Source organism: Nicotiana sylvestris, chromosome 1 (assembly GCF_000393655.2).
Source record: "Nicotiana sylvestris chromosome 1, ASM39365v2, whole genome shotgun sequence".
Classification (NCBI taxonomy): Eukaryota; Viridiplantae; Streptophyta; class Magnoliopsida; order Solanales; family Solanaceae; genus Nicotiana; species Nicotiana sylvestris.
The window spans coordinates 105,100,706-105,113,578 of record NC_091057.1 but is presented as its reverse complement, the minus strand read 5'-3'; the positions used below and the strand labels follow the sequence as shown (position 1 = coordinate 105,113,578).

The following is a 12,873-nucleotide window of genomic DNA, read 5'->3' as shown; positions in this document are numbered from 1 at the left end:
AGCACTTATTGTATGATTTATCACACATTTTTACCTACTTTCTTTTTCCATACAAAGTACTTGGTTAAAGAAACATGAAATTTTCAAGCCGTCTCTCTCTCTCTCTCTATATGCTATTAAGGACTTCGTTACAGAAATGAAATTCAAGCGATGGATGCAGTATTATTGATGCCGCAGTAAGCTTTAGCAGTGCTGTGAATCATGGAGTTAGCACCAGAGAGGTAGTACCAAGCTAGCCCAAAATTATCGAAAGGCTTGTATTGTAAAGGATGTGTTTCATCCACTAATTCCTCAGGTATATCTGTTATTCCTTTGTTAAACGTGAACAGGGCCAATGTGTACCTTTGCTTTTCCTCTTTCAGCAACACTTGGTGCCGCGGTGCATATATTCTTCCATTGCTCCATGCCTATTCCACAGCAAAACACACATACATTGTTGAATATTAAGACGTCTTATCTGTCCGAAAAAGAATGACTGTGTCATTTAAAATGAAGGATAAGTTTAACTTATATGTATTGATAATGTAATTTTATGTGTTGTAACTGGTTATCTGTCTTATTTTTCGGGTAACTAGTTAATTCCCCTTATTATATATTTATCTTTGAGTTAATAGTGTAAAGAATTTTGACATTGGCAATTTAATCGGTTATAAGAGATTATTACTTTATTTCCTAGATTACCGTATCATACTTGATAAGGAGAGTTACCATAGGTTAACCTAACGTAATAGTCTAATTTTTTTTTAAAAAAAATTGTGGTGCAGTGCAGTTTACTGGTATCTTTCAGGTATGCTGTAAAAATTCTTTTATTCTGTCATATGAAGTTAAACTCAAGAAGAAAATAAACAGATACTAAAAAATATTAGACCTCATAAGCATCTCCAGCCATGAAGATGAATGCAGAAGGAGGGACATCAACGACAATCCAATCACCACTTTTACTTTCAACTTGCAAACCATTAATCTGATTCTGAAAGAGCAGTGTGGAGAAGCTCTTGTCTGTGTGTATATTTGCACCTATGTTATTAATATTTGCGCCGTCATCGTCTGCAGACGGTGGTGGCGTTGCATACTTCGTAGGACGGAGGAGATATGTAGTGGCTGCTATATGAGATTCATAGTGCCTTTCTGCTACTCCATAGCTTTGGAACACCATTTTGTCCACCAACTGTTCTAGTTCTGCTGCTGCCTTTACGTACGATGTTACTGTTTCACTAACCCCTCAGCCAACAATGGAAAAAGAAAAAAACAAAAATTAATTTTATTTATCAAGAACTATTTTTCAAGTTAATAATATACTGTACTTTATATGTACTCAAACGATTGTCTCAATGACAACTAGTTGTGATCGATTACAACAACAACAACATACCTAATATTATGGTGTGGGATCTGGGGAGGGTAGTGCGTACGCAGATCTTACCCCTACCTTGTGAGGATAGAGAAGTTGTTTCCAATAGGCCATCGGCTCAGGAAAGCATAAGCACCACAATAATGAAAATATAGACAAGGGACAGTACCAAAAAGCCATATAAAAGCAGAATAAAAACAAGACAGTAAGGTGATCAACAATGAAAGAAAACAACGGTTGGTCATAAAAATCTACTACCAACAGAAAGCGAGACTGCGTGTCAATACTATTGTTATGAACATATAGGTTACCTACTCTACTACCCTAATCCTCGACCTCCATACCTTCCTATCAAGGGTCATGTCCTCGGTCAGCTGAAGTTGCGCCATGTCTTGCCTAATCACTTCTTCCCACCTCTTCTTAGGCCTACCTTTACCTCTTCGTAGGCCCTCCAATGTCAACCTCTCACACCTCTTCACTGGGGTGTCTGTGCTCCTCCTCCTCACATGACCAAACCACCTAAGCCGCACTTCCCGTATCTTGTCCTCAATAGGAGTCACACCCACCTTATCGCGAATAACCTCATTTCTAATCCTATCTAATCTGGTGTGCCCGCACATCCATCTCAACATCCTCGTCTTTGCTACCTTCATCTTTTGGGCATGAGCGATTTTGACTGGCCAACACTCAGCCCCATGCAATATCGTTGGTCTCACCATCACTCTGTAGAACTTATCCTTAAGTTTCGGTGACACCTTCTTGTCACACAAAACACCAGAAGCGCGTCTCCATTTCATCCATCCCACCCCAATACGATGTGTGAGATCTTCATCAATCTCTCTATCCCCCTGAATAATAGACCCAAGGTACTTAAAACACCATCTCCTAGGGATGACCTGCGAGTCCAGCCTCACCTCCCTTTCCCCTCCCTGAGTCTCGCCACTGAACTTACACTCCAAGTATTCTGTCTTGGTCCTATTCAACTTGAAACCTTCAGATTCCAGATTCTGCCTCCATATCTCTAACTGCGCGTTCACACCGTCTCACGTCTCGTCGATCAATACAATATCATTTGCAAATAGCATATACCACAACACCTCCCCTTGGATGTGGCGCGTCAGTACGTCCATCACCAGAGAAAATAAAAAAGGCTGAGTGCTGACCTTTGATGCAACCCCATCATAATTGGAAAATGGTCGAGTCCCCACCCACCGTCCTCACTCGGGTCTTTACTCCATCATACATGTCCTTAATCAACCTAACGTAGGCAACAGGTATCTCTAACCTCCAAACATCTCCACAAAACCTCCATTGGAACTTTATCGTACACCTTTTCTAAGCCGATGAACACCATATGCAAGTCCTTCTTTCTCTCCCTATACTGTTCCATCAATCTCCTAACAAGGTGGATGACTTCTGTAGTCAAACATCCCGGCATAAACTCAAACTGGTTCTCGAAAATAGACACACTCCTTCTCACCCTTAGCTCTACCACTCTCTCCCAGACTTTCATAGTATGACTAAGCAGCTTGATACCCCGATAGCTATTGCAATTTTGGATACACCCTTATTCTTGTATGCAGGAACCATCGTGCTCCACCTCTACTATTCGAGCATCTTCGTCGTTTTAAAAATGACATTAATAACCTAGTGAGCCACTCCAAGCCTACCTTGCCCGCACTCTTCCAAAACTCTATCGGAATTTCATCCGGCCAGGTCGTTTTGCCTCTGCTCATCTTACGCATAGCCCCCTAAACTTCATCAACTCTAATCCGCCTACAATACCCAAAGTCACAGCGACTCCCGGAGAGTTTCAAATCACCCAGTACAATGCTTCTGTCCCCCTCCCCATTCCTGAGACTATGGAAGTAGGTTTGCCATCTTCGACGGATAAGCCCATCTGAGTCCAACAAAACTCTACATTCTTCTTGATGCACTTCACTTGGTCCAAGTCACGCGCCTTCCTTTCCCGCACATTAGCTAACCTGAAAAAACTCTTATCCCCACCTCGGTCCTCATACAAACGATTAAAAGCTGCAGTCTTGGCCGCCGTAACTGCTAGTTTTGCCTCTTTCATAGTCAACTTATAATGCTCCCTATTCGCCCTCTTCTCCTCCTCATCTACATTTTCCACTAGTTTCATATACGCTGCTTTCTTAGTTTTCATTTTTCCTTGTACTTCTCCATTCCACCACCAGTCTCCCTTGTGACCACCATAGTAACCCTTTGAAACCCCTAACACCTCTCTCGCGGCTTCCTTAATGCACTGCGCAGTCGTGGTCCACATAGCGCTTGCGTCCCCACTACTAAAAAATATCATTTTGTTCTAACAAGCATGAATATTACTAACATATTTATCCGATTATTCATTAGTTATTGTTGGGATTAGATGTTGGTGAATGGGAAATGGAGGGAAGATATGTGAAGGGAAAGTGAGTTGTTCCCTTATGCTTTGGAAAGAGCAATTGTCCCGCATTGGTAATGAAAATAAAAGGGAATGTGCTTTTATTAATAAAGCAATTCCCTTGGTGTTAAGTGGGTTGGAAAGAAGGTAAGCCTCACGCTGTCATCATCGCTCGACTTCGGGTTTGCTCAAAGATTAATTGATTAATTTTTTGGACATATTTTCTTTCAATTATTTAATTAATTATCAAAAGTCAACCCGAAATATCCCAGAAAAATTCCTAACGAATTTTTTTGTACAGGAGAATAATTTCCTTAAGGACACACTGTGCATTCAATGGGCTCGATTTCATTCCAACATATATTTTCAGATTCTGTTTTGTGATGTTTTTCAGTTTTTGCATTACCTCTTTTTTTCCCTGTTTCTGTTTTTTGTTACAGAATATTTACTGTTTGATGGAATCTGAATTCATAGCTTTAGCCAAGGCCAGTGAAGAAGCTGAATGGCTCTGAAATTTCTTAGAAGATATTCCATTTTGGCCCAAGCCTTTGACACCTATATGCATGCATTGTGATAATCAAGCATCAATAAGTAGGGCATAGAGCTTTATGTATAATGAAAAATCTCGTCACATACAACGAAGACACAATACCGTTAGACAACTACTCTCTAGTGGTGTTATCACGATTGACTACGTGAAGTCACGAGATAATGTATCGGATCCACTTACAAAAGGCCTATCTAGAGAGACAGTTGAAAGTTCATCGAAGGGAATGGGGTTAAAGCCTAGGACAAGTCATCATGGCGGTAACTTTACCTAGCAGACTGGAGATCCCAAGAGTTAGTTTCAAAGAGATCAAACAAAGTTATGAATGATGGTTTAAAATTGTCAAGTAACTCAACCCATTCTCGTGATGGAGACAATGTTAAGAAATCAGGGTAAAACATTAAGGCTTTTTGATGAGTCAATAAAGCTTAAAGCTTTTTAATGATTTGCTAAGTCTGAAAGAAAATTACTAGATAATGTGGCTATAGGACTACGTGTTTAGAAATCACCTATGTGGGTGTGAAGTGTAAGCCGCTTCAGTAAAGGCCCATTCTCTATGCACTCATAAAATCAGGCGGTATTCATGGCTGAAACAAACACAACCGTGAGAACCATAGATGATTAATGGTTGATTCTGTGACTTATGTTGTCTAGGTATACAACAAAGCTCAACGATTCAAAAATATCAAATCTACTGATTGATCAAGTATATCCGATATAAGTTCACTACTAAAAGTTCAAAGGAAAACATACTTGTCCAGATATAATTAATCCTTGCTTGTAAATCACAAACTTATCCGTGTATTCCTTTGTCTTATAGTCATTCCCCATTCATATGAGGGATTGTTGGATTGGATGTTGGTGAATGGGAAATGGAGGGAAGAAATGAGAAGGGAAAGTGAGTTGTTCCCTTATGCTTTGGAAAGAGCAATTGCGCATTTGAATGATACCAATCGAGATGGCTTTTTCAGGGTCTGGCCTTTTCCCTGAGGCAATCCCTGGGATTCAAAAGAGAGAGAAGGAATTTCCATTTCGAACTAAAACAACCAGCGCGCTTCCTTCATTGGTAGTGGAAAGAAAATGGAATGTGCTTATATTAAGAAAGCACTTCCTTTGGTGTTAAATGGATTGGAAAGAAGGTAAGCCTCACGCCATCGTCGTCATTGCTCGGCCTCGGCTTTGGTCAGTGATTGATTGATTAATTTTTTGGACAAATTTTCTTTCAATTATTTAATTATTTAATGTGATCAACCCAAAATAACCCAGGATCCGCGCGCGAGAACCGCGATCCAGATATTCCCACTTTATGAAAGGTTGCAAATTTTCAAAAACAGTTCCATAAAATGGCTATAAATTCGCTTTGATCCCAGAATATTTCCTAATGAAATTTTCTAAACTTCTTCTTCTGCTCAAATAAAATCTAGTGTGAATTACAACCATCGAGTGGTTCGCAGTTCACTAGCGTTTTAGATACCGATACTCTGGTGAGTCTAATCGTTCTAACCTGGGAGGATAATATTCCATCATCTCAGGTATTTGAGGGGAATAATTTTCTTAAGGGCACAATATGCATTCAGTGGGCTCGATTTTATTCCAACATATATTTAGATTCTATTTTCTGATTATTTCCAGTTTCTGCATTAATTCTGTTTTCACTGTTTCTATTTTTTGTTACAGGATATTTATTGTAGAATAATATTTGAGTTAATACAGATTAATAAAAGTTATATCATTCAGCATTATTGAAAAAATGACTAAGAAAATCACCCGTTTATACAAGAGCCTCTACATAATTAAACATATAGATAATCTTTGCCTAGGATAGGAAACAACTCATTTCTCTTATTCAAATTCTAAAATTTGGTTGATGTGTTTGGTGCTAATGAAAAGTATACATGCGTCTTTAATTTTATAACTCATCGTACAAAAGCTCTATATACAGTCCACACCTATGATAAACTGGATATAACAAATTTTATCTGCTTAATATGTTATTGAATCGGGTCATGGAACATAGGTTCACTAATGAGTAAGTCCATAGAGTTGGCGAAAATCCTTCAGAAGATGAAGATTAATATAGCGTGTGTCCAGGAGACTAGGTGGGTCAGATCGAGGGCGAAAAACGTGGATGGGTATAAGTTGTGGTTCTCTGGATTCCTGAGGGGTAAGAATGGAGTGGGTATCCTGGTAGATAGCCATCTTAGAGAGTCGGTGGTAGAGGTCAGGCGGGTGAATGATAGACTAATGACTATTAAGTTGGTGGTGGGTGAGGGTACTTTAAATGCCGTTAGTGCATACACGCCGCAAACAGTCTTGGATGAGGAGATTAAAAGGCGCTTTTGGGAGGGGTTGGATGAGATTGTTCGTAGTATTCCGCCTTCCGAGAGGTTATTCATAGGAGGAGATTTCAATGGTCATATTGGGTCATCTGCAGGTGGGTACACTAAGGTGCATGGCGGCTTTGGTTTCAGGGAGCGGAACGGATGGGGCATTTTGCTGTTGGACTTTGCCAAGGCATTCGATCTAGTGATTTTGAACTCAAGTTTTACGAAGCGGGATGAGCATTTGGTTACTTACCAAAGTTCGGTGGCGAAGACTCAGATTGACTATCTCCTCCTCAGGAGATGCGACCAAGGTTATCCCAGGTGAGACCCTCGCAACGCATCATAGGCTTTTGGTGATGGACATTTGTATTATGATAAGGAGGAAGAAGAGTTCAGTACGAGGACGCCCGAGAATTAGGTGGGGCGCCTTAACTCAGGATAAAGATAAGGAGTTGGAAGGAAGGTTATCGGCAATGGGAGCTTGGAAAAGTAGTGGGGATGCAAACACTATGTGGTCGACGACGACAGACTGTATAAGGAAGGCGTCGAGAGAGGTGTTAGGGATTTCTATGGGCCGCACCGGTGGCTACAAAGGGGACTGGTGGTGGAATGCAGTTGTCCAAGGTAAAGTAGAAGCAAAGAAGACGACTTACCTGCGGTTAGTAGGGAGCACTAGCGAGGAGGAGAAGAGAGCGAACAATGAGAGGTATAAGGTAGCTAGGAAGGAGGCGAATATGGCAGTAACGGAGGCTAAAACGATAGCTTTTGCTCGTCTGTATGAGGAACTAAGGAACAAAGGTGGGGAAAAGAAGTTATTTCCACTCGCTAAGGTGAGAGAGAGGACAACTCGGGATCTGGACCAAGTGAGGTGCATAAAAGATGATGACGACAAAGTTTTGATGAGAGATAACCGGATTAAGAGGAGGTGACAGACTTACTTTCATAAACTTTTAACTGAAGAAGGGGATCAGGATATTGTACTAGGGGAATTGAGGAATGCCGACAGTCCCCATGAATTAAGTACTTGTAGGGACATTGAGATCGATGAGGTCATGGAGGCAATGCGTAAGATGAGAAGGGGCAGAGCTACCGAGCCAGACAAAATTCCGGTTGAACTTTGGAGGTGTGTGGGTAGAGCAGGCTTGGAATGGCTTACTGGATTGTTTAATGTTATATTAAAGACTAACAGAATGTCTGAAGAGTGGAGGTGGAGTACAATGGTTCCGTTGTATAAGAACAAAGGTGATGTCCAATGTTGTAACAACTATAGGGGTATCAAATTATTGAGTCATACCATGAAAGTTTGGGAGAGAGTGGTAGAAATGAGAGTGCGAAGGACGGTGCCTATTTCAAACAACCAGTTCGGGTTCATGCTGGGGCGATCTACCACAGAAGCTATCCACCTTATTAGGAGGATGGTGGAACAATACAGGGATAGGAAGAAGGATCTCCACATGGTGTTTATTGATCTGGAGAAAGCGTACGATAGGGTTCCTAGGGAGGTTTTATGGAGCTGCTTAGAGGATAAAGGGGTCCCGGTTGCCTACATTAGGGTGATTAAAGACATGTATGCTGGAGCTAAAACTCGGGTTAGGACAGTACGAGGCGACTCCGAGCATTTTTCAGTTGTTACGGGCTTGCACCAAGGGTCTGCGCTCAGCCCATTCCTATTTGCCCTGGTGATAAATGCACTAACTCATCATATTTAAGGGGAGGTGCCATGGTGCATGCTATTTGTTGATGGCATTATTCTAATTTATGAGACACGAGGCGGCGTCAACGAGAGGCTAGAGGTTTGGAGACATGCTCTTGAGTCTAAAGGTTTCAAGTTGAGCAGGACGAAAACGGAATACCTCGAGTGCAAATTTGGGGTTGAGCCTACGGAAGCGGGAGTGGAAGTGAGGCTTGACTCTCAAGTCATTCCCAAGAGGGGTAGTTTCAAGTACCTTGGATCGGTTATTCAGGGGATCAGGAAGATCGACGAGGATGTCATACACCGTATAGGGGTGTGGTGGATGAAGTGGAGGTTTGCGTCGGGAGTTCTGTGTGACAAGAAAGTGCCACCGTTACTAAAAGGTAAGTTTTATAGAGCAGTGGTTAGGCCTGCCATGTTGTATGAGACTGAGTGTTGGCCGGTTAAGAACTCACACATCCAGAAGATGAAAGTAGCAGAGATGAGGATGTTGAGGTGGATGTGCGGGCATACAAGGATGGATAAGATTAGGAATGAAGATATTCGAGAGAAGGTGGGCGTGGCACCCATGGAGGACAAGACGCGGGAAGCAAGACTCAGATGGTTCAGGCACATTCAGAGGGGGAGCACTGATGCACCGGTAAGGAGGTGTGAGCGACTGGCTGTGGTGGGCACGAGGAGAGGTAGAGGGCGACCTAAGAAGTATTGGGGAGAGGTGATCAGACAGGACATGTCGCGACTTAGGATTACTGAGAACATGGCCCTTGACAGGGAATTGTGAAGGTCGAGCATTAAGGTTGTAGGTTAGAGGAAAGTTGTGAATATTTCAACAGCACAATAGAGTGAGACTAGCCAGTTAGGAGTTAGTCTGAGGATGCTATTGGTCGTCTACTGATGCATGGCTTTATCTACTGGTTTTTACTACACCATCCATTTATTTCGTATTTCGTATTCCGTATTTCGTATCTCTTATATTGCTATTATTTTATTATGAGTCTATTGGTGGTACTAATATATCGTCTCTTGTTGCTTTCTTGAGCCGAGGGTCTCCTGGAAACAACCTCTCTGCCCCTCGGGGTAGGGGTAAGGTCTGCGTACATATTACCCTCTCCAGACCCCACTTGTGGAATTATACTGGGTCGTTGTTGTTGTTGTTGTTATTGTTGTTAATATGTTATTGAAATGACTTAGCGCTTGTTGTGGATGGTATTTAAGTATATTGTACTCATATTATATGCGTCAAATATATAATTATTTTTTAACTTTATTTTTCTTAAATTTCATGTCAACTAGAGGCGGACGTAGGGTGTTAAGTGCGGGTTCAATTGAACCCATAATTTTCAACGCGGAATAAAATTTATATGTAAAAATTCATTAAAATTGCAAAAACAGTAGATATGAACCTATAACTCTAAAAATATGCTAACAACTTTAAAAATTGAACGCATAAAATTTAAATCCTGGATTCGCCTCTGGTGTCAAGTCAAATTATATAAACCAAGAAAATTAGGGCAAGTAACTATATATATTACCTAAATCTTTCGTTGCTTTGTCGCCACATGAGTGTGGTGAAGGTTTGTAATGCTTGAATATCAGTTGGACATACAATCCCAAAGCTTTCATGAAGAGGAGCTGCCTCAAGCTGACCAACCCATCGATAGAAATAAAAGTCAGAAGAGTTCTTCTTCTTTGTTTCAATGGGAAGATCAAACAACTCATCCATTACATCAAAAATTTCATTCTCAAGTTCAGAAGAAACCTTATCATAAAGTGATATAAAATAACCATGATCTTCAAGTGCATGACGAACGTCATTGCACAATTCTAGCCAAGAATTTGAATCCTCTAATTTGGTGAGATCAATAATAGGAGCATTAGAAAGTGTTTGAGACATAATGTTTTGTTTTATTTAGCAAGAACGTTTCAAAGTATGTGGGGAATATTAATGCATGTCACTCTTTCAAGTTATACACAGTATATATATAGTATATAAGAGTTTTTCTGATACTTAATTGAACACTAGAAAATAAATAAGAAAACCAAAAGTATTTTGGGTTAGGGGTTGGGTGGGGGTTTACTGTTTTCTGTCATGAAAAAATAATAAATGATCGATCAGATCCATCATGGAAAATGAAATATCAATGAGTAGACGTTGGGTAAGTTTTCACCCATTTTGTTGCCTAGTAAAAGACCAAATATCTAGTTTAAAAGTGAGATTTTTTTTTTTTTTTTTTTTTTTTTTTTTTAACTTCTGAAGCTATAGAAGATTAGTTTAGAACTGTATTCCGCATCCCAAGATAAGAAATAAAGAATAGGCTAAAGTATTTTTGGGAATTTTCAATGGAGGGATCAAAACCACTTTTATATAAGTATAAAAGTTATGGCTCAAAAGTGAAAATTTGAGGTAACAGAGAAACCTAAAAGTGCAATATTCCTAGCAAAACATGACTATTGTTCATGTTAAAAATTATGACAAATTTATTTGAGTTTTTTAAATCAAACTTTTAATTTTTCTTGGTGTTTAACCATCTGTTATCGAAATCCACTAGCCCGGCTATACTAGATTCATGTCGCGTAGGATTTGTTTAAGGAAAAAATATTCTCAGTCAAGAATTTCTTCGTTTATAACGCTTGAATCGAGACCAAGTAAGCTACATGAGCTATCAATTTATGACAAATTTACTAAGTTTGATTGCTCAAATTAATGAAATTTTCAGCATACTGTCAATTTGAGAAATGTAACTTGTCTTTCTCATTACCGAACCTCGCAAACTATTTCGTAAAATCAAAGCTGAATTATTTTAGTTATGATACATAGTTGGTACGATATATTGTAAATGAATTTCAAGTAGCCATCACTGGGATTGATTCGTTTATGATAAAATTTTGATGTGCTCATGCATGAGCTCATATTTGTTATATATTTATGATTTTAGGGTGCATAAGTGCATTGACTAAAGAATTAATGAAATTAAAATATGGCGACTGTCTTCTGTCAAAGCTAGATCATTTATGGAAAAAATTACGCGATACAATAAATATATACATTGTATTTATAGTTTGTAGTTATACTTTTAGAAAATTACCATTTTGTAGCTATATTTGAATTTTATAGCAAATCCGCTTGTAGTACTGAAACAAGAGATTAACTCTTTTGAACTGAAGTAAGAGATTAACAAGCTCTCGTAATTTAGTTGGTTAGAGACTTAGAGTGCCCCATAGCAAGTGGAAGTCTTGAGTTCGACTTTCACAGAAGCATTTTATTTTTTTGTATTTTGCCTTGGTTGTATATCGTTGCGCAAACTATAATTAGCTTTTTGGAGTCCTTTTTTAAAAAAAAAATAATTTATCCAATGTTCCGAAGGGGCACTTTTGGAGTCTAAATACTTTGTTTTAAACAAACTATATTTAACAAAATGTTAGCAAATAAATAAAAATGCCACAGAGTTATTTGGCGTAGGATTATTCAACTAATCAAGACATGCTTAAATATGATTAATATTTATCAATCGTACGTATGACGTCAAGAAACAAATAATTTTCTAAATTTGTTGATTAAGATAGGTTCAGGTCTATTATCGTACACAACCTAATGCATGTGGGTTTGTTTTTAATATTCTTTTAATCTGCTCGTATTAAATTAGCATATATATATATATATATATATATATATATATATATATATATATCAACTTCGATTAGATTAGACATAACAACTAATCATAAGATCATGCTAAGCTCAACTACCGAGCTTAGTTTAAGACTTTGTTCTTATTTACATTAGATATGAGTTTAACTTTTATATACGAATATTGTAAATTCTTTAAATATTATTTGCCATCTAAAAAATAATTTTAATTAACTGCTCATAATGAATGAAACTAGTTATTTGAAAAATAAGAGACACTCAATTGTGAATGTGTGACACACACGCATGCACTCACGCAACGTGCACACACACAACTAAAAATATAAAGCACCCAACTAAAGTAGTATATACTTTTTTACCTTTTAAATATATATTTCACATAAGATAAAATTATCAATTAAAATTTTATAATATTTAGAACTTTAAATTTAACTAAAGTTTTGAATATTTTATATTTCTTTATTTTAACTATATATATGTAGGAACTCGTAATATTTAGAAATTTAAAAATCGACTAAAACTTTACTTATATAAATTATTTCCTCATTTGAATTCTGTAAAATTAGGTAATTACTAAAAAAATGAAGGATTTGTAATTGTGGTATAGATCTAGCTATGCATAATAAGGAAACTTAATAATCTAAATGTAATTAAATCGCTTTTATCTTCCGAGAAATTGAAGAATTACATGATATTTAGTTGTGAAGGATCCACGTTAGCCTCATCAACCTTAAACTCTATCCCTAATCATGCAATGCAATGCACTATCTTTCTTACCAAAATCCAAAAATAAATTGATCAAATACAAAGAAACTTCATTTGGGAAACTACTAATGAGAAGAAAAAGCTTCATCTTATTAATTGGAATACCGTTACAGAGCCTAAAGAATTTGGAGGGCTTGGCA

At 38.3% G+C, this 12,873-nt stretch overlaps 1 protein-coding gene across 1 annotated transcript; it reads right to left on the bottom strand.

Moving 5' to 3' along the window:
- Positions 1 to 143: 143 nt before the first annotated feature.
- LOC104233643 (probable 2-oxoglutarate-dependent dioxygenase AOP1) lies at positions 144 to 10,280 on the bottom strand. Its single transcript, XM_009787067.2, has 3 exons — positions 9,852 to 10,280; positions 869 to 1,214; positions 144 to 407 (listed from the first exon to the last, which is right to left on the bottom strand). The coding sequence occupies exons 1-3, from the start codon at positions 10,211 to 10,213 to the stop codon at positions 144 to 146; spliced, it is 972 nt and encodes a 323-aa protein (XP_009785369.1). The 5' UTR covers positions 10,214 to 10,280.
- Between the last annotated feature and the right edge of the window lie 2,593 nt (positions 10,281 to 12,873).